Here is an 18784-nt window from a genome sequence, read left to right as displayed (position 1 = left end):
CAGGACGAGATTGAGCTTAATAATGCTGAGTTTAGAGGGGAAGGTGGAAAGGAGTCAGGGAAGCCAGAAAACTAGATGTGACTGGCATAGTCGTGAGAGGAAATTTACCGTGGTAGAGCCGGTATATGTGAAGAACCTTGGGGAAGGACCGAAGTGGTTACCGAGTGAAATAAGTGCAGTGACTGGACCGCTATCTTACCACATGGAGGTGGAAGGCCAAATCATCTGTAAACATGTGGACCATTTAAGAAAGACAGAGACAAATCATCAAGATTTGGTTCCACCAGTGATCATGTCTGCATTTCCTGTTGAGGATACTCAACCCTGGACTGACTGACATGTCTGATGTTCCTGTAAGAGTTGAGGATACAGAACTGCAAGTGCCCACTGAAGCTCCTGATGTTCAGGCAATTCAAGGAAAGAAGGTCCCTGACGAATCTGAAATTGTGGAGCTGCGACATTCCACATGTACTAGGAAACCACCTGGAAGACTGAAGTTGTAAATTCCTTACACAGTGTAAATATTATATTGTCTTGAAAAATATGTGCTTGTAAATATAATATGGATAGCTGAGGTAAAGGGGGAGGAATGTAGTAATTATGGTTTTATTTAGTGTGTTAATGTATCTTTAAGAATAATACTTTTTAAGGAAGATCACATGATCTGTAGTCACGAGTAAGAGAGTAGCGTGGGCTACCTCAGCAGTCAGTGTAGAGTTAGACTTGGAGTTGAAAGCACACATGTAGTTGCTGCTGAATATATTGTAAATAAACTTAAAGTTTCCACCCAAGAAGTGTCTGCTGATCAACTCTATAATTAATAGTGTAACTCAGCCACCCTACAACAGTTGGAGATCAGGGGGCTGTGGGAGGAGGCCAATATTGGGGGGGGCTCAGACATTTGAGTGGGTTCGGACATTGGGAGGAGGTGGAACAAGCCGGTCATTCGGGAGGGTGGAGGGCTGCGGACAACAGACGTGGGGAGGGGACGAGGGTGTCAGACATTTGGGAGGCGGTTGGGAGGTTGAACATTCAGGTGGGATGGGGGTGTCGGACATTTGGAGGAGGTGTGAGGGTCAGATATGTAGGGGGTTGGAATTTCTGGGGGGGTTGGTGGGTTGAACATCAGGAAGGGTGGGGGTTTGGTCGCACCTCGGGGTTGAGGATGTGTCAGATTGGGCCTGTGAGGTGGAAGTTCGGGTCGGGTTGGGGTGAGGATTGGACGTGCTGGCTGTTGGGGGGTGGTCTGGTCGGGTTGGGGAGTGAGAGTTGGGCCCAAGGGAAGGAGGGAGTCTTGTGAGGAGTCCCATACGGGTGGGGTGGATCCCATGGGGTGTCGGGGGGTGGAGAGAGCTGTGGTGGGGTGGTTAGTCGGGTGGGGATGTCCCTGGATGGTTGGGGGTGTTGGGGGAGTGCCATGGGGGGATTGGCCTGGGTATTTACAATAGTTACCCAGAAGCTAGAAGAGGTTTTAATTCTCCTAACTTTTCAGATTAACTATTGGTGAAACCCTTCAGAAGCATCTGAAGTTTGCATTTTATTTCACAGTGCAGGGCAATTGCCTAGAGGAAGTTTGCAGTTCTAGGCAATTGCCTTGTAAATGCTTACCTGTGAAGTTCCGAGTGGGATTCCCCAGCACATCTTTAGGGTACACCCCTGCACCCTGCTCCCCTCACCCCCAGATCTGATGCTGGGGAGCTCGGACGTTATGGATCTATATGTAGACAAATGTGCATTGTACAGGGCAGTTATATATACTGTGTGTGTGTGTGTCCCTGCCTCTGTGTGTGTGTGTGTGTGTGTGTGTGTGTGTGTGTGTGTGTGTGTGTGTGTGTGTGTGTCCCTGCCTCTGTCTGTGTGTCCCTGCCTGTGTGTGTGTGTGTGTGTGTGTGTGTGTGTGTGTGTCCCTGCCTCTGTGTGTGTGTGTGTGTGTGTGTGTGTGTGTGTGTCCCTGCCTCTGTGTGTGTGTCCCTGCCTCTGTGTGTGTGTCCCTGCCTCTGTGTGTGTGCGTGTGTGTCCCTGCCTGTGTGTGCATGTGTGTCCCTGCCTGTGTGTGTGGGTGGTTATGAAAGGTCATTGAATTAACTCTGTTTTAATCTTCACAGACCTGCTGAGCATTTTCTGTTAGTTTCATTTTACATTGTGTTTTAAAATGTCACTCAATTGCACCAATTCATGGCAGATTCTGTTTTCGGTGATAAGCAAATGAATTTTGAGAGGAGACATGGATTGGGAGGGGGATGCTTTACAACACTGATGCAATTTTGGGTGCAGTTTGTGTCGGACTCTCAGATTAGGTCCAAGCAGGAACTCTACGCCACAATGTTTACAGCAGTATGTAGTGTTGAGGGCAGTATACAGAACAGACTCATACAGTGTAATGAGCAGTATATAGTATACTTGGTTGTTTTTAAGATAGCATATATATATATATATATATAGTGCTGCACGTTGAGCAGTACATTGTTGCCAAGGCAGTAATTAGATCACTGCATAAAGTGCAGCATTTAGTTATATATGAAGCCTATAGTTATATATGGTTCTTGGATTATATGGTTATTTAGTACAATATGTAGGACAGTGTATACAACTGTACAAAAACTGTACAAAACAAGTGATTTATTTTAATCTGCATACAAACAGGGAATTAATCGTTCCAGACAGACAGATGGAGCTATTAACTATCTTTATAAGTGTTCCTTCTTGTTATAAAACTACCATTGGCACCAACCCTAATTCTGGTGTTGGCACTGTAAGATATGAGGTTTCCCTGCTCCCTCTGGCATTGCTGTGTGCCATGCTGAGATGTGTCTCCACAGGTATCCAATGGCAAATATAAACACACCCACCAGAGGGTGGAGCCACCATATGTTCTGGTCAACGGTTTGTTTGGCAAGTACTAAATGGGATAGGCCTTCTCAGTCATTTGGCGGTTGCTATGGTGCTGTGGACTGTGCCTAAGAATGTAGATGGAATAGAGTCTCTAGTCAAAAGCCTCAAGCCACTCAGGATTATACTTGTGCCTATTTACAAACTCTGGTTAAGATGATCATTACCTGTAGTGACAAGTTGGCACAAAGAAGTATGTTGTGTTTGTATTCCTGGGAAAAAGGAAATGAACAGAAACAACGGGCGGAATCGTCCGTTCCCTTTGGCGTCAGGTGTCATGGTGGGCGGGGAGGAACAGCTCATCACGAGGAGCAGAAATCGGTTTCACGCTGGTGTGAAAGCACAGCGGACTCACCCGATGGTGTCCACCATTGCAGAATGTGAACCCCGCCTGAGGCCGGCGTGAACCCTATTTGCATACTGGTAATAGGATGCAAGTAAGGCCCATCCTAATCTACCATTAAACCGGCAGGAAAAATGCCAGCCCAGAACAAGTGCACAAGTATGATGTGCAGGAGTCGGGACTTACCGTTGGGGCCTTGCTCATATCGTGGACATCCAAGGAGAAGGTGATGCTGGAGTCCTATAGCCACCGGACCCTGGAAGAACACATGCACTGCATGCTGGGTGGATTCTCATGGATATGGCTTCACCGTGAAGCAGCTCATGGAAGGTGGGAGGTCTCCATTGATGCTTCAGATCTGCTTCAGGACATCATGATCTTGGCCATGGGCTGCTATAGATGATTGCCATGGTGGGGGAAGAGAGGAAGGTCCAGCTGTGAGTGGGAGAGGAAGGTCTAGGTTTGACTGGAGAGGAAGGTGTACCAAGTGGGGATGTGAGGTTGGGAGTGGGATGGGGTGAGGGGGGGGGAAACAAAGGTGTCGGGGTTGTGAGATTGGGAGTGGGGAGGAGGGAGTACAGAGGAAGGAGTGTGTAATGGGGGAGAATACAGCCAGTGAAGAGGTGGGTGTAAGGGGGGGGGGAGGAAGGTGTAAGGCAGGGATTTCGGAGGGGTGAAGGTGTACCAAGTGAGGTTGGAAGGGAGGGAATGAAGGTGTCGGGGGTGAGAGGTTGGGAGGTGGAGAATGAAGGTGTCAGGGGGTGTGAGGTTGGGAGGTGGGGAATGAAGGTGTCAGGGGGTGAGAGGTTGGGAGGTGGAGAATGAAGGTGTCAGGGGGTGAGAGGTTGGAAGGTGGGGAACGAAGGTGCCAGAGGATGAGAGGTTGGGAGGGGGAGACGAAGGTGTCAGGAGGGGTGAAGTTGGGAGGGGAGGACAAAGGTGTCTGGGGAGTGAGATTGGGAGGGAGGACGAAGGCGTCCTGGGTGAGATTAGGGGGATGAAGGTGTCAGGGGGTTGATGTTGGGTGGGGGGTGATGGTGTCGGGGGTGAGGTTTAGAGGTGGGGGGAATGAAGATGTCAGGAGGGGTGAAGTTGGGTGGTGGGCAGAGGAAGGTGTCAGGAGGGGTGAAGTGGGGAGGGGAGAGGGAGTACGGGGGGGGAGCAGGTTGTGACGGGGGAGGCTGAAGCTAGTAGGGTAGTAGGTGTAAGGGGAGAGCAAGGTAGGGAGTTCAGAGGGGCATGGTGTCCAGGGGGAGGAAAATATCAAGGAGAGGAATGGGTTTGGATGGGGGGAAGGTGTCCAGTGGGAGGAAAGTGTCCAGGGGAGGAGGGAGTTTGGAGGGGAGGAGGGAGTAAGGGGGTGGTTGCCAGGTGATTGTGCAAGGGAGGGGTCTGTGGAGTGAATGACTGCCTCCTGGGGAGCAAACTCGGGGTCAGCGTAGTAGGAGGGAATAATGAGTATAAGAGGGGGCAGAGGGAGCTGGGATGGTGAGGCTGATACCACTGTGGCAGAAGGGGCAACGAGGGTGATTGGTGGGGACTCGGGGGTAGAGATGGACCCTGGGCGTGGAAAGGAGGAGGCTGGGGAGGTCAATGTGAATGGGGATGCGATTCTCAGGAAGGTAGGGAACATGCACATTCACCTGGATATCTTGGAAACACAAGGGTTCAGGTTGGTAGGTGACAGTGGGAAGGTAGCAGGTGATGCCAGCGGGGCTGACAGTGATGAGGGAAAGGACATGGGTGACTGAGGGAAGGGAAAGGACAGGGGAGCTAATGAGAAACTCAACAACTACCATTTCGCAGAAATGAAAAGTGAGTGGATCCTTGTGTTAGATGGTGACAGGTGCTGCATGGGAGTGTGATCAGCGGGTGGGGGCGGAGATGCAGGTCAGCTCAGATGGACAACTGAAAGAGAACCCCAGCAGGCAGCATTGAAAATGCTTGGGACAGTGAGATGAGTGTGATGGATGAAGGTGTGGGAGAGAGCTTGCATGAGGTTCCGAAAGGCCTTGCCACACACATTTCTCCTTCCAGAATGACTCATGCAGCTGAACTGCTGTGGGGGTGGATGTAGTGTCAATGAAGCTGAAAGACAACATTACACATTATTCACAGTGAAAGTGAATATATTTTCATATTATAAAGTGACAAAATGTGTTCACATGCAATCACGTGTGTTCAGAATCTGTCTACTTTTCTAGGCCTACCAATTTTTCTAGGTGCTGCCCCAAAGCAAGGGTGGAGACAGCCTGTGCAAGGGTTGCCTGTTGCCTCTGATGACTTTGGTGTTCATCCTCAAGCCGCCAGGGCCTTGAGGGCCCCAGTTTGTTTCAGCTGTCCTGCTGTGGGCCAGCTGCTCCCTCTGTGATGGCAGACGATGAGGTTGAGGGGGTCACAGGCAAAGGGGACTCAGAGGAAGAGGACAGCCTCTGAGATTCCTGAGTGGATGACCTAGGGTTGTCCATCAGCTGCTCCTCCTGCCTTCAGGTACCCGAGGGCCCTGGCCTGAGGGGAAGGAGCACCTGGAGGGACATCGAGATGCCTTGTTCCCCTCTTGAGTTGGCACTGCAGGAACTCGCCCATGGCTACCATGATGGAGTGCAGGTTTGCGCACATCTCTACATACTGCTGGACTAGGGTCTCCATGGTATTTGCCATCCTTCCCATGGAGACCTCCATGCATCATGTGGGCACCACTTCATCAGAGAGCAGGCGGACACACTCCTCCAACTCACTGTCATTCTGTTGAGGGCTTCCAACAGCTCTACGTAATTGTCCCCCTCCTGCTGACTCTCCACAATGAGTTGGATAGCCAAATCTCCGGGTGCCAGGGAGCTCGGCTGCATCTGCCTCCTCCTCCTGCTGCAGACATGTATTCATGTGGTGACCACCAGATTGTGAACCTGAGCCTGCTCTAGATCTAGGTCCCACTGAGGTGTGTGTCTCTGCGCTGGTGCAGGGTGTGGGTAAGCGCTGTGACAGCTCTTCCAAGCTGCTTATTTCCAGCTCTTCAATGGAGGAGGCACCCTCTTCACTGGAGGTGAGGACCTGGATGGAGCTGGGGGCCTGGCTGGTTGAGGGTGTCAGTTGCTTGGCAGAAATCCCTGTGAACCAAAATAGAGATGATTAGTGCATGGCAGCAGATTCAAAAGCAGGAGAGAAAGCACAGATTTGCGCTGAGAGAGGGATGATGTGGTGCAGGATCCTCAGGTTGGTATTTGCTGCTGACCTCACTGTCACCACAGTTACGGTCCATGTCCTCACCAGTCAGAGCGATGGCACGCTCCTCAAAGTGAGTGAAGGGCCTAATGTGGACCACTCCGTCCCCGGTCTGTGACCTCTCCCTGTTGCTTTGAGCCAGCTTCTCCTGCATGAAAACAGATGGAGAGAGCGTGAGCAAGACGCAGGGCACTGCGTGGAATGTTTGTGTGGTGAGTGCAGCCATAGATGGGGCGAGGATGCAAGTTCCAGAGGATAGCCTGATGGAGATGTGAGGGTGTGTGAGGGAGCTAGCATTGTCCCTTGAGGTGTGGATATGTGATGGGTATGGAAGCATGTGAGTTGAGAGTGATGAGGTGGTTGACTTATCCTTGTAGAACGAGGAGAGCATTAATTCTCTTCCTGCACTGGATGGCTGACCTCCTCGTGCTCAGGTGGCACTGACTGCCTCCCAGGCCGGATTGGTGACTCTTGTGGGTCTCCGGCGGCCAAAGTGGGTTATTGGACATTATGGCTACCTTCCAATGAATCCGGCAGGCGCCCCAGAGAGGCGTCACTAAATTTGGGGGCTGCCGTCTTTGCTTTCAGGGCCATCTGGAGTAGTCCTGGCCTGAAGACATGAAGTAGGCTGCGCTCTGGAGCACTTTAAATATGGCGCCCGGAGTGAGGAAGCACTGAGGTCACGGACTGGCAGGCACTCCGAGCCCACCCGCCAGCGATCCAGTATGCTTCTCATGAATGCATTAGTAATAAGGTGGGACAAGCCGGGAATGGGACGATATGGCGTGAAAACCTGCCATTGCGGCCGGCGGGTAAAACATTTTTCACGCCTACTACTGCACTTATTGCAAATCTGGGATGATTCTGCCCAGCATTTGGATAATGTTCCATTCACCTAAGAAGAAATAAAGTAATGTATTCAGTTTTGATTGCTGTTCAACAGTTCAATGGATGGTGGGAGAAGGAAGAGAGAGAGAGACTGACTTTGCTTATTCTCCCTCTGTTAAAGACACAGTAAGATCACTGCAGTGTCAATTTTGGTTCAGTGGGTAGCACTCTTGATCCTGAGTCTTAGGTCACACTCTAAAGAGACCTGGGTGGAAAGTCTGTGCCAATCTCAGTGTAGAATGTAGGTGCTGTCTTTCAGATGAAACATTAAAGCCTTCCAGTGAAATACCCTATGGTGCTATTTGGAAAAGAGCAGAGGAGTTATCCCCAGGTATCTGCTGGTCAGTATTTATCCCTTAACTAACATCAACAAAACAGATTATCTGACCATTTTCACATTGCTATTTCTGGGACCTTGATGTGCCCTAATTGGCTGCTGTGTTTCCTATATTACAACTGTGACTACACTTTAAAAAGTAATTATTGGCTTTAACATAATTTGGCAGATCCTGAGGTTGTGAAGGAAATCAGGTATCTTTCGTTCGATGTGTTTTCTAACAGTGTTTTCACTTTAGCATGATTGGTAGTTTAGGGATGTTCCCCCAATATTGCTGCCTAGCACGGTTACTGAGCATGCTCAGTCTTTTAAACAAACAATCTGCCACTTCACTGGCTTCCTCCCTGACCCTCCTGTTCAATGCTTCCCTTCCACTCACCAACCCTCCCGTTTGCCACTTCTCCTGACCCTCATGTTTTCCACTTCCCTCCCGCTTGCCAACCCTCCCGCTCGCCAACCCTCCCGCTCGCCAACCCTCCCGCTCACCAACCCTCCCGCTCGCCAACCCTCCCGCTCGCCAACCCTCCCGCTCGCCAACCCTCCCGCTCGCCAACCCTCCCGCTCGCCAACCCTCCAGCTTACTGCCTTCTTCTCGCTCGCTGCCTTCCTCCCAACCCTTCCGCTCAACATTTCCCCACACTCTCTTGCTCCTTTGCTGCCTCTCACTGCTCCTTTCCTGAGCCCTCATTCATAGCAAGGGTCGGGGAGGGAAATGCTGAGTGGAAGGGTTGAAGACAGAAGCAGTAAGTTGGGAAAGGCAGCAAGCGGGAGGGTTGGTGAACTGGAAGGAGATGGCAAGCAGGAGTAGTGGCGAGGTGGAGAACAAGGAGAGGTGGCAAGCGGGACAGTCAGGGAGGGAGGTGGAGTGTGAGAGAGGTGGTGAGCTGGAGATGGGAAACGGCGAACAAGAGGTAAGTTAAAGAATTTAGTATTGTAAGATTTTAAGTGTCCTGGCCAGAAGACAGGAAGGAAAATATATATGTATATCTATGTCAACATGGCTACTTTATAAAATTATTATTATGTCCATTTTTAAATGGACTAAGGCTTTATCCTGACTAGCTATGATTCATACCAGAGGAATTTCTAACCTTCAGAAACCAGCAGAGAGCTACCTTTAAAGAGGTGCTAATGCCCTTGATGACTACAGAAAATCAAATTCCAAAGAAATGCACCACCATCCTTTGCATTTCTAAGGCAGAGCTCCGGCCAAAAGGGACCTTGACTCCTCTGTTAAACACATGAAGATCCCAGACCTGGGAAAATACATCTTTTGTCCAACACTCAGGAGAAGTAGTGGGGGATATGTCACATGATCTCCCCCAAGCTGCCAGAACCTGCGATATTGCTGAATTGAACTGAACCCAGGCAGTGTAACATTTTAACCATCTAACAGGTAGCACCAGAAAGAATTCTGTCCAGGTAAATTGCCTGACTCTTATCTACACTGTGAACTACTAGAACATTGGAACTCCTGTAACTGTGCCTTCAAGACTAATTCATGTCTACGTGCCTTTTCCCATTGTGGAAGTCCTTGCTTCTCGAAAGACGGATCATTCTGCAACAGTTTCATCTTGCTAACCTCTGAAGGAATACACAACTGGACTTTTGATTCTGGACTCGGGATTCAAGTGAAACCACAACTCTTAATTATATCATGGGCTTTCTGTGTACCATTTTCTTTCTCTATCCCGCTTGCAAAAAATGGTGGATGTTGCAAAAACCCCTTCCCGCAAATAAACCAATCCTCGTATTTTACCTTATCTTGAGTTTGTTGTGGGGTTATTAGTAGAGGATTGGATCACTCCAAACTGAAGGGTTAGAGAAAATACACCAGCACTTATAAAGGGGGAAATCAGGAAATCAAAAACACTTTTCTGTTTACAGGCAGGTCGTGAGAGAAGAAGTCAAGGCTGTTTAAATTAATCCCCTTCCGGTCTGTAATGTAAGAGTAAGTTGGTAGAGTTAATGAGGATTTTTGAGCCAGTTAGGTTCAAGCTAGCCAATTGGTTTTTATGTAAAAATTACAAGTCATTTTTACATGTTTTCTTATATTTTTGTTTAACACTTTGTCTTTTAGAAACATATTAGAAGCGTTAAACAAGGGATAACTTTATTATAAAACAAAATATGACACCGAGCCACATAAGCAACTATTAGGTCTGATCAGAAGGTTGGTCAGAGGTAGGTTTTAAGGAGTGTCTTAAAGGAGGAAAGTGAGGCTGAGCTGGAGAGAAGCACAGGAAAGGAATCCCAGATCCTAGGAAAGTCGACGAAAGGGTTTTTTCCCTTTTGCAGTAATCAATACTTATCATCATTAGTCTAGAATGTTATAGATTATTTATACTGTGTGATTTTTGCCTCACCTTTGTACAATTTGAAAATAAAATTGCTCTTCAATATTTAGCCTGGCATCAACATTGTAATAAAAACAGAAACAAACAGTAACAGCACCACCCTTGTCAGCAGATTTAATAACAAAGTTAGGGTTGGACCTGAGAGAACAAAGTGCAGCAAGTTCAGAAGGAGAGAGGTCAGAGTGGGTGAGGGGAGCAGAGAAATTGAGACGGCCAATGTCACGCCTACCGTTCTCAGTGAAAAGATCAGTATCAGGTAAGAGACCATAAGGAGAGGTTCCGGTGGAGGCGGGAAGTGGGTGAAAGGATTCATTGAACAGGGGCAGGACTCCTGCCCAAAGAAGTGAGCATGGAGATGAAGGCAACGGAAGAAGAGTTCAGCATCGTGCCAAGTCCAAAATTAGTTGAGGTGAGGGCATAAGGGTATGAAACTGAGTCCTTTGCTGAGTATAGGATGTTCAGCAACAGAGAGGGGAAGGTCAGAGGGTATAGTGAATACACGGCAAGGGCTGAGATTAGAGGAAGGGATTTCACAGAGCGCTGACCCTTGTTCTACTATTCAGACATTCTGATTTCTTATCTTTATGCCATTATCAGCACCTTTTTTAACCCTAACCACTGACATTAATATTCCCTTTGTCTTGTGTCCATGACATCTTTGTCAATCTCTCCTTAGCCCCCACCTATCCCTGACCTACTATCCAACTTCACCTCCTCCAACCCACTTAAACAGTATAAATTTCATCACATTTCTACTTTTTTGCTCTGAAAAAGAATCTTACGGACTCGAAACAATAACCCTGTTTATCCACAGATGCTGTCAGACCTGCTGAGTTTTTCCAGCAATTTCAGTTTTTATTTCAGATTTCCAGCATCCGCAGTATTTTGTTTTTATCAGCATCATAATATTGTGTTGACACCCTACATGGCAGATAGCAACATTGCTAAGGAAGTGACATAATGTCAACTGGGTCTGTATATTATAATGAGAAGACCAAACTGAAAAGATATGCCTGGATTGGTATCAAAATGCCATTGTCTACTCCTATCCTGTGTTTCTAACCTCTCTGTTTCATCGGCAGGTGATGGGAGGAAGGTGATGAAGACTTTTTGTTCTCCAAAGATCCAGCATCACACTTTTGGGCTCAGACTGGTGGATGCTCTCCCACCTCCTCCGCCTCTCCCTGTAGAGGAAGCTGGGCAAATCCGGGACACACAGGAAGGGTAAGGACTGTTCTGTATTACTGAGAAAAATGGGGGGAAAAAAGGAAGAGGAACCATATTTACACCTCATGAACCAAATGGTTTAAAAAACTGATGCAACTGACTACAGCAACCCCAGCTCTGTCACCATTAGAGATTTAGGGGGAAGGTTGGTGATGGTGCTATAATTTGCCTCAATATGAGCTACAAAGAGGATAGATCATTTCTGATGCCTATCCAATCAACATTACTAAAAGTTGTAAGCCTCTGTATATTAGGTGAGAATAGGAATGGAGTTGGGGTGTGGTGTGTTTGTTTTTTGGCTGAGATATTTCGGAATGAAGTCAGGCAGTCCTTTCTCACACAATGGGGGATGGAAATCTAGAACACCCCCAGCTTCCCTGTCACCTGCACCCCACAAAAGGCTGTGGATACTGGTTCAACTGAAATTTTCAAGACCGACATCGATAGTTGTTTGTTAGATGAGGCTATCAAGGGATCTGAATGAAGGGCAGATAAATGGAGTTGAGGTACTGATTAACTACGACCTAACTGAATGAGAGAAGAGGATTGAGGGGGCTGAACAACAAAAATCACAACTTGAATTTATGTGGCATCTTTAATGTAGAGAATAGAAAGAATATCAAACGAACTTGACACCAAGCCATATAAGGAAATATTAGGACAGTTGGCTAAAAGTTCTTGGTCAGTTAGGTAGGTTTTAAGAACATTGTTAAGGGAGGAGAGAGAGAGAGAGGTAGAGTTGGAGAGGTTTAGAGAGACCTACTGCTGTTCCGTCACCTATAAGGACTACAGGCACCTATTTTTCTGGAAGGGTCGTTCTGGGAAGATTGAACTTGTATTTCTGTTTTCTTTCAGACCAAGTAAATCTAATAAGCTTTCAGAATCAAGCACGGTCACACCAGGAGCAATGAGGATGGAAAGCTGCTCTCCTCTGGAAGATGACGAGATGTCCTATCAGACTACATGCTACAGCCGTCTGTCCACTGCCACCCTCTCACTGTCAGCAAACGATGACCCTGAAAACGGCCATCAGCCAGAGCAAGTCTCTCAGTACTTGGAGCTGACAAATGAGGATAACCTAAGGTTTGAGGATGAGTTTTCCTAAATTCTCTGCTACTTTCCACTAGACCATCTCTATCAAAATCTCTATCAAAGAGAAGTCTGGGATGAGCAGGGGTGGGGAGGGGGAGGGGGTGGTGGTGGGTTGGCCTAACAGAGATCTTGAAAACGGTGAAGGGTTTTGATAAGGTAGATGTAGGGAAGATTGGGCCGTTGGGTTAGGTCAAAAGCTCAGGGTCATGAATATAAGACAGTCATGAATAAATCCAGCAGGGAATTCAGGAGATACCTATAGTGTTAAGAATAAGGAATAATTGAGGTGAATAGCAATAATGCATTTAAGGGCAAGTTAGATTAACACATGAGGGAGACAGAAATGGAAATATATGCTGACTTAGGGTAAGAGGAGGCTTGATGGATCAGAAACACTGGCATAAACCAGTTGGGCTGAGTGACTTATTTTGATGCTGTGCAGGAACATAAAAAAGTAGACCATATGACCCCTCGAGCCTGCTCTGCCATTTAATATGATCGTGACTAGTCTCTGTCTCAACTCCACTTTGAGTTATATTCTCTATAATGTTACTAACAACATGATGATTACCTTCACTTCACTTGAGTTACTGAATTTAGCTGGCTACTTCTGTATTTACATTTAAATCAGAGAATTCAAATTTCTTTCTTGCAACAAAAAGTATTTATAAAGCACCTTTCACAATCTCAATCCAAGTCATCCAAAGCAATTTACAGCCTGTAAGTACTTTTTGTAGAGTATTCACTGTGGTAATGAAGAAAATACAGCAGTTGGTTTACTCACAGAAATCTCCCACAAACTGCAATGTTGGCCATTAGTGAAAAAAAAGACATTCTGCCTGCCATACCACACAATTGAGCAACGTTGTGTGTGAATTTCAGGGCCAGTGCAATGCCAGGTACATAGGCCATACATCCCAATGATTGGCTGATAGAATCAAACAATGTTCTTTTGACTGTTCATAATAGGCAGAGTACAGACCATGCTCCACGCTTACAAAACCCCCCAAAATGTGATTCCACAATTGGGCAGTACTTGCTGAATAATCCTGAGTGCTCTAATAGCTGAGTCTGGAGGGGGAGAGAGTGGAGCAGGGGCTCGAGGTGTTAGCTTTGATCTGTTTAGCCAGGCCACCATGATCCTGCAACACTTTTTCCGGTTTTCCACCATCCTGCGATCTTCCCTTGCTGTTGAGCTCCAGCGAAACATCTTGTTCACAGCAGTGGTGTTTAACAAGACCAAGAGCCTTGACCCAATCCAAAAACTCTTTATAGTTAACATCCATGACTATGACACTAAGAGCAAGAAAGCGGCTGGTCCTGTTGATGCTGGTCCAGAATACCAGAAAAATATGGATGAGGAGATTGCCAAACTGCAACAGCTCTATGGGGGTGGAGACCTCACCAAATTCCCAGATTTTAAATTTGAGGAATTGAAATTTAATGTAATCAGCAAGTGATTAGGATCTACAGAAAGGAAGGGACTGTCTGTTCTTCATTCATGTTTCCTGAGACTGTAAAGTTGTAACTTAATGAATTCCATTGGATTAAAAAAATAGCTAACAACCAATTTAAGATAATCAGTTGAGCTGGAAGCTACATACATTCATATGCAGGGACCAGTTCTCTGCAAACAAAACAAATATGTTTAAGCTTTTCATCTTTTTTGAATTACCCGGAAGCTTGGGGAAACTATAATTCCCCATTGCTTTCTCCATGGCAATGACTCAGCCAATCAGATTCGACTTGACAACCAATCAGCTTCTTCTTCTTGAGATCTCACTCGAGGCAATGGTCTTTGTTCAAAAAACATGTATTTATATGCTAGCTATTTACAAAGGTTGAATAAGACTAACGTATAGCTGGAGCTGCACTCTGAGATGCTACTCAGATATCCTCTCTCTGTGAGCACTGTGACATAGCTTCATTATCTGTTCAACAGCTCAACCTTGCTGTGTAGAAATTGGTTGTTCCTTATCACGGAATCATGTTTACACTTCTGGAGTACTTTATTGGCTTTAAAGCACTTTGGGACTTCCTGAAGTCATGAAAAGTGCAATCCTTTTTTTAGATTGTGACGTTGATGACATGATCTAATTGAACAGAGGAACAGGCTCAAGGGCTGAATGACCTACTACTCTTATTCCTATGCTACAATCAGGTCTGGGGAGGGGCAAAGCCAGTAGTTCTCTGCTCTCCATTTATCCCTGCCAAAAAGTGTTTGTGAATAGTTGTTGGAAGGGGACATAGTTCAGATGAGTTGCAGTGACCCCCTTGTATTTGAATAGCTTGTTGATGCTCCAGTATTGAGCTTCACACTTGAATAATGCTCTGGGGGGGAGGCAAGGGGGGGCAACTGATATCACAGATTTGAGGTGTGGGGGATTTCTGTGATTTGTCCCTTGCTAAAGACCACCTACTTCCACCTCATTTGTTTTTCCCTCTTGTCACTTGCTGATACCCTCGTCCATGCCTTCATCCAGACACAATCATTGCATCATTGCAATGTTTTATTCACTAGTCTTCCATCTCTCATCTTCCATAAACTTCCATTCATCCAAACTCTGCTGCTCATGTCCTAACCCATGCTGAGTCCTGTTCACCCATCGTACCAATGTTTGCTGGCCCACATTGACTCCCGGTCTGGCGACACTTCGATTTTAAAATTTTCATCCAGCGTTCAACTCCCTCCCTATTTCTGTAACCTGTTCCAATGTTATTGCTGCACTCCTCCAATTCTGGCTTCTTGCACATCAGTGATTCCCGTTATGCCACCTTTGGTGGCTTTGCCTTCTGCTGGCTAGGTCCTAAGATCTGGAATTCCCTAAACCTCTCCCCCGCTCTTTCTTCTTTCAAGACACTGTTAAAAACTACCTCCTTGACCAAGCATTTGGTCATCTATACTTATGTGGTTTGGTATCAAATTCTGATCGATATCTTTATTGTGAAGAATCTTGGAGCATTTTACTAAATGCAAGTTGATGTTGTTTGTATATGAAGCTCACAATGATGGGAATTAACTTTTTTTCTTTACAGGCACTTCACAGACAGATCGCCCTCCTTTCAAAGACCTTTCTCACCTCCCCATACATACGGGTACATCTGTGGGCCATTGCCCTCTGACCTGGAAACGGATGCTGCGGACTATGATGATGAGGATGATGACCTGGACGTCGAGGTGGCCCGTATGAACTCTCACAGGTTCTTCCACAGACTCTGCCACACTCCAACCTCTAGCCTCAGTGAGTGCGATAGCTCCCTCGCCGGATCATTGGCCAATGGCTGGGGCTCGGTCTCCGAAGAAAATTTCACCAGTGCCCGCTGCAGCATGGTCAGCTCTTCTGATGGCTCCTTCCTCATGGATGCCAACTTTGCCCAGGCCCTCGCTGTGGCAGTTGACAGTTTCTGCTTCGGTCTGAAACAAACAGAGATGGAGACTCCTTACACAGGTAAATCTCAACATGATGATAGAACGGAATGAGGCAGTGGAATAAGAATTCCAGTTTCATCTTAGACTCATGGTTCAGCCAGTAGTGGAGGCAAATAGATTAGGGACAGGCTGATAGGTGTCAGCCATGGCGCAATGGGTAGCTGTTTCACCTCTCACTCAGAAGGCTATGGATTCATGCCTCGTTCCAAAGTTTAGAATAATATTATACAGAAGGAGAGAATTCAGCCCCTTGTGTCTGGCTATTTGAAAGAGCTGGTAATTGGTCCCAATTCCTGCTCTTTCCCCATTACCCTGCAGATTTATCTTTTTTGGATTGTATAATCTAATTCACTTCTTGGAAGTTACTATTGAATTTGCCCTCACCACCATTAAGAGTCTGTGAATTCCAGATTAAAACAAAGAAAATTCTTATCTCCTGTCCAGTTCTTTTGTCAATTATCTTAACTCTGTGTCCTCTAGTTAGTGACCCCCCCCTGCGAGTAGAATCAGCGGTGACCCCGGAAACGAGACCCAATGTTCCCCACTTCCCCTCTGCTTTAAGTGGGACTCATTTGGTGGAATTTTCCATTCCTGCTGGTGTTGGGTGTCGCAGCGGGCCTGAGCGGACAATATGGCAGGAAGGCCAAAATTCGGTCTCTCACCATCGTGAAACATGTTTGCAACCGTCCGCTCTGTCCTTCAGTGGTGGACCACGTTTCCCTACCGTCGGATGTTGGGAACTTTATTGTAATATATCTGAATATCATTCTAAGCCCAGCTCTCCGAATCCACCCCCCACCATGTCAAATTTACCACCCACATCAGTGGGAAAGCACATGAAAACATCTTGACAGGAAGAAGTCGGGTTTATCGTCAGGGCCTTGCTCACATTGCGGCATCCCAAGAGCATACGATGCTGGACTCCGACAGCGTCGGGACCCTGGAAGGAGGAGTCTGGAGGGGGTAAGGAGTAAGGCTGGGGCAAGGATTCCAGAGGGGGTAAGGAGTAAGAGTGGAAGAAGAGGCAAGGGTGGAGGAAGCAGGGGGAAGGAGTCTGGGGAAGGGGGAAGAGTCCCAAGGTGGAGGGTGGGGGGACGGAGTTTGTTGTATGGTGACTGAGTTGTACTATTAATGATAGAGTTGATCTGCAGACACTTCTTGGGTGGAAGCTAAGTTGATTTACAATATACTCAGCAGCAACAACAAGTGTACTTTCAATTCTAATGCAAACTCGACACTGACTGCTGAGGTAGCTCGTGTTACTCTCCTATTGGTTAATACAGATCATGTGATCTTCCTTAACAAGTATTATTCTTAAAGGTACATTACACACTAAATAAAACCATAATTACTACAGAGTTCCAATGAGAGATGGAGTTCCAAGGCTGGGGGAGGACGATATCCAGGTGAACATGCAAGGGAGGGCTCTGTGGAGTCAATGACTGCCTCCAGGGGAACGAAATGAGGGTGAGCATGGTAGGAGGGAATGGTGAGAATGAGAGAGAGCAGAGGCAGTAGGGTGGGAGGGTGAGGGTGTGTCAGTATTGTAGAAGGGTTGGCTAGGGTGGTTGGTGGGGACTCAGAAGCAGACGTGGACCATGAGCATGGGAAGGGGGATGTTGGGGAGGTTAATGTGGATGGGGTTGGGATTTATGGGAAGTTAGAGATGATGCACATTCACCTGGGCATCCACAAAAGAAAAGGGTTCTGGCTGGTAGGTGATGGTTGGAAGGTGATGCCGGGGAGGGTCAACAGTGATCGGGGAAAGGTCAGGGTGGCTGAAGAAGAATGTTAAATGCACCATGCTTGCAAATCCAAAAGCAAAAGGAGACTCATGGTGGGCGGGAACAGGTGCTGCATGGGAGTGTGACCAGTGGATGGACGGAGATGCAGGTCAGCTCAGATGGACAACTGAAAGAGAACCCCAGCAGGCAGGATTGGAAATGCTCAGGACATTGAGATGAGTGTGATGGGGATAGGATCCACGTGAGTGGGACGGTGCTTGCACAAGGCTCTGAAAGGCCCTGTCACACATTCACTTCTCCCTCCAGAATCACTCGTGGCCCGGTTATGTGCAACTAACTGCTAGTAAGTTGGGGGTGGGGGGAATGCAGGACGAGCGCCTGCAAAGCCTGTGAATGAAGCTGAATGACACTGTTACACATTATTCAGTGCAAGTGAATACATTTTCAGTTTATAAATTGACAAAATGTGTTCACCCTTGCAACCAACGCTGATCAGAATTTCTTACCTTTTTTGGGCCTAACACTTCAGATGCTGCCCTGACATCCACAGCAGGGGTGGAGACAGCCCTGTTGCCTGTGATGACTTTGGCATGGATCCTCTGGAGAGCTGAGGCCTTGGGAGCACCGGTTTGCTTCAGCTGTTCTGCTGTGAGCCAGCTGTTCCCTCTGTGGTGACAGAGGACGAGATTGAGGGGGTCACAAGCAAAGGGAACTCAGAGGGAGCTGACAGCCTCTGAGATTCCTGAATGGTTGACCCAGGGGTGTCCAACTGCTGCTCGTACTACCTTCAGGTACCCGGGGCCCCCGGCCTGACTCTTTGAGGGGAAGGAGCACCTGGGAGGGACGTCAAGGTGCCCTGTTTCCTTTTCGCATTGGCACTGCATGGTCACCCATGGCTACCACGATGGAGTTCAGATCCGTGCGCATCTCCATGTTCTGTTGGACCAGAGTCTCCATGGTGTATGCCATTCTTCCCATGGAGATCTCCATTAGCGCACGCGAGAGCACCACTTTATCAGAAAGCAGGTGAATGTACTCTTCCGACTTGTGTGCCACTCTGTTAAGAGCTTCCAACAGCTCTGCATGATGCTCCCCCCCCCTCGCCTTCTGCTGACTCTCCGCGATGAATTGGTAGGCGAATCCAGAGGGTCAATGTCTGACTTGGACCTCACAGATGCCTCTTCCCCAGCAGTCCTCCAAGTGCCAGGGAGCCTGGCTGAACTTGCCTCCTCCTGCTACTGACACATGTCCTTG

The 18784-nt window shown here is 47.4% G+C and overlaps 2 protein-coding genes across 3 annotated transcripts in view; both read left to right on the top strand.

The window, feature by feature from the left end:
* robo4 (roundabout, axon guidance receptor, homolog 4 (Drosophila)) overlaps positions 1–18784 on the top strand; it is a 145612-nt gene that overhangs the window by 116937 nt on the left and 9891 nt on the right. For both annotated transcript variants that reach the window (XM_041174559.1, XM_041174561.1), the window contains 3 exons: positions 11119–11260; positions 12119–12346; positions 15392–15804. In XM_041174559.1, the coding sequence (XP_041030493.1) occupies positions 11119–11260; positions 12119–12346; positions 15392–15804 (783 nt within the window). The remainder of the gene's footprint in view (positions 1–11118; positions 11261–12118; positions 12347–15391; positions 15805–18784) is intronic.
* On the top strand, positions 13492–13815 carry LOC121269716 (ATP synthase-coupling factor 6, mitochondrial-like). The gene has a single exon (XM_041174562.1). It carries the CDS (start codon positions 13492–13494, stop codon positions 13813–13815), a length of 324 nt encoding a protein of 107 aa, XP_041030496.1.

Source organism: Carcharodon carcharias, chromosome 25 (assembly GCF_017639515.1).
Source record: "Carcharodon carcharias isolate sCarCar2 chromosome 25, sCarCar2.pri, whole genome shotgun sequence".
Lineage (NCBI taxonomy): Eukaryota > Metazoa > Chordata > Chondrichthyes > Lamniformes > Lamnidae > Carcharodon > Carcharodon carcharias.
This window is presented reverse-complemented; position numbering and strand designations above follow the sequence as displayed.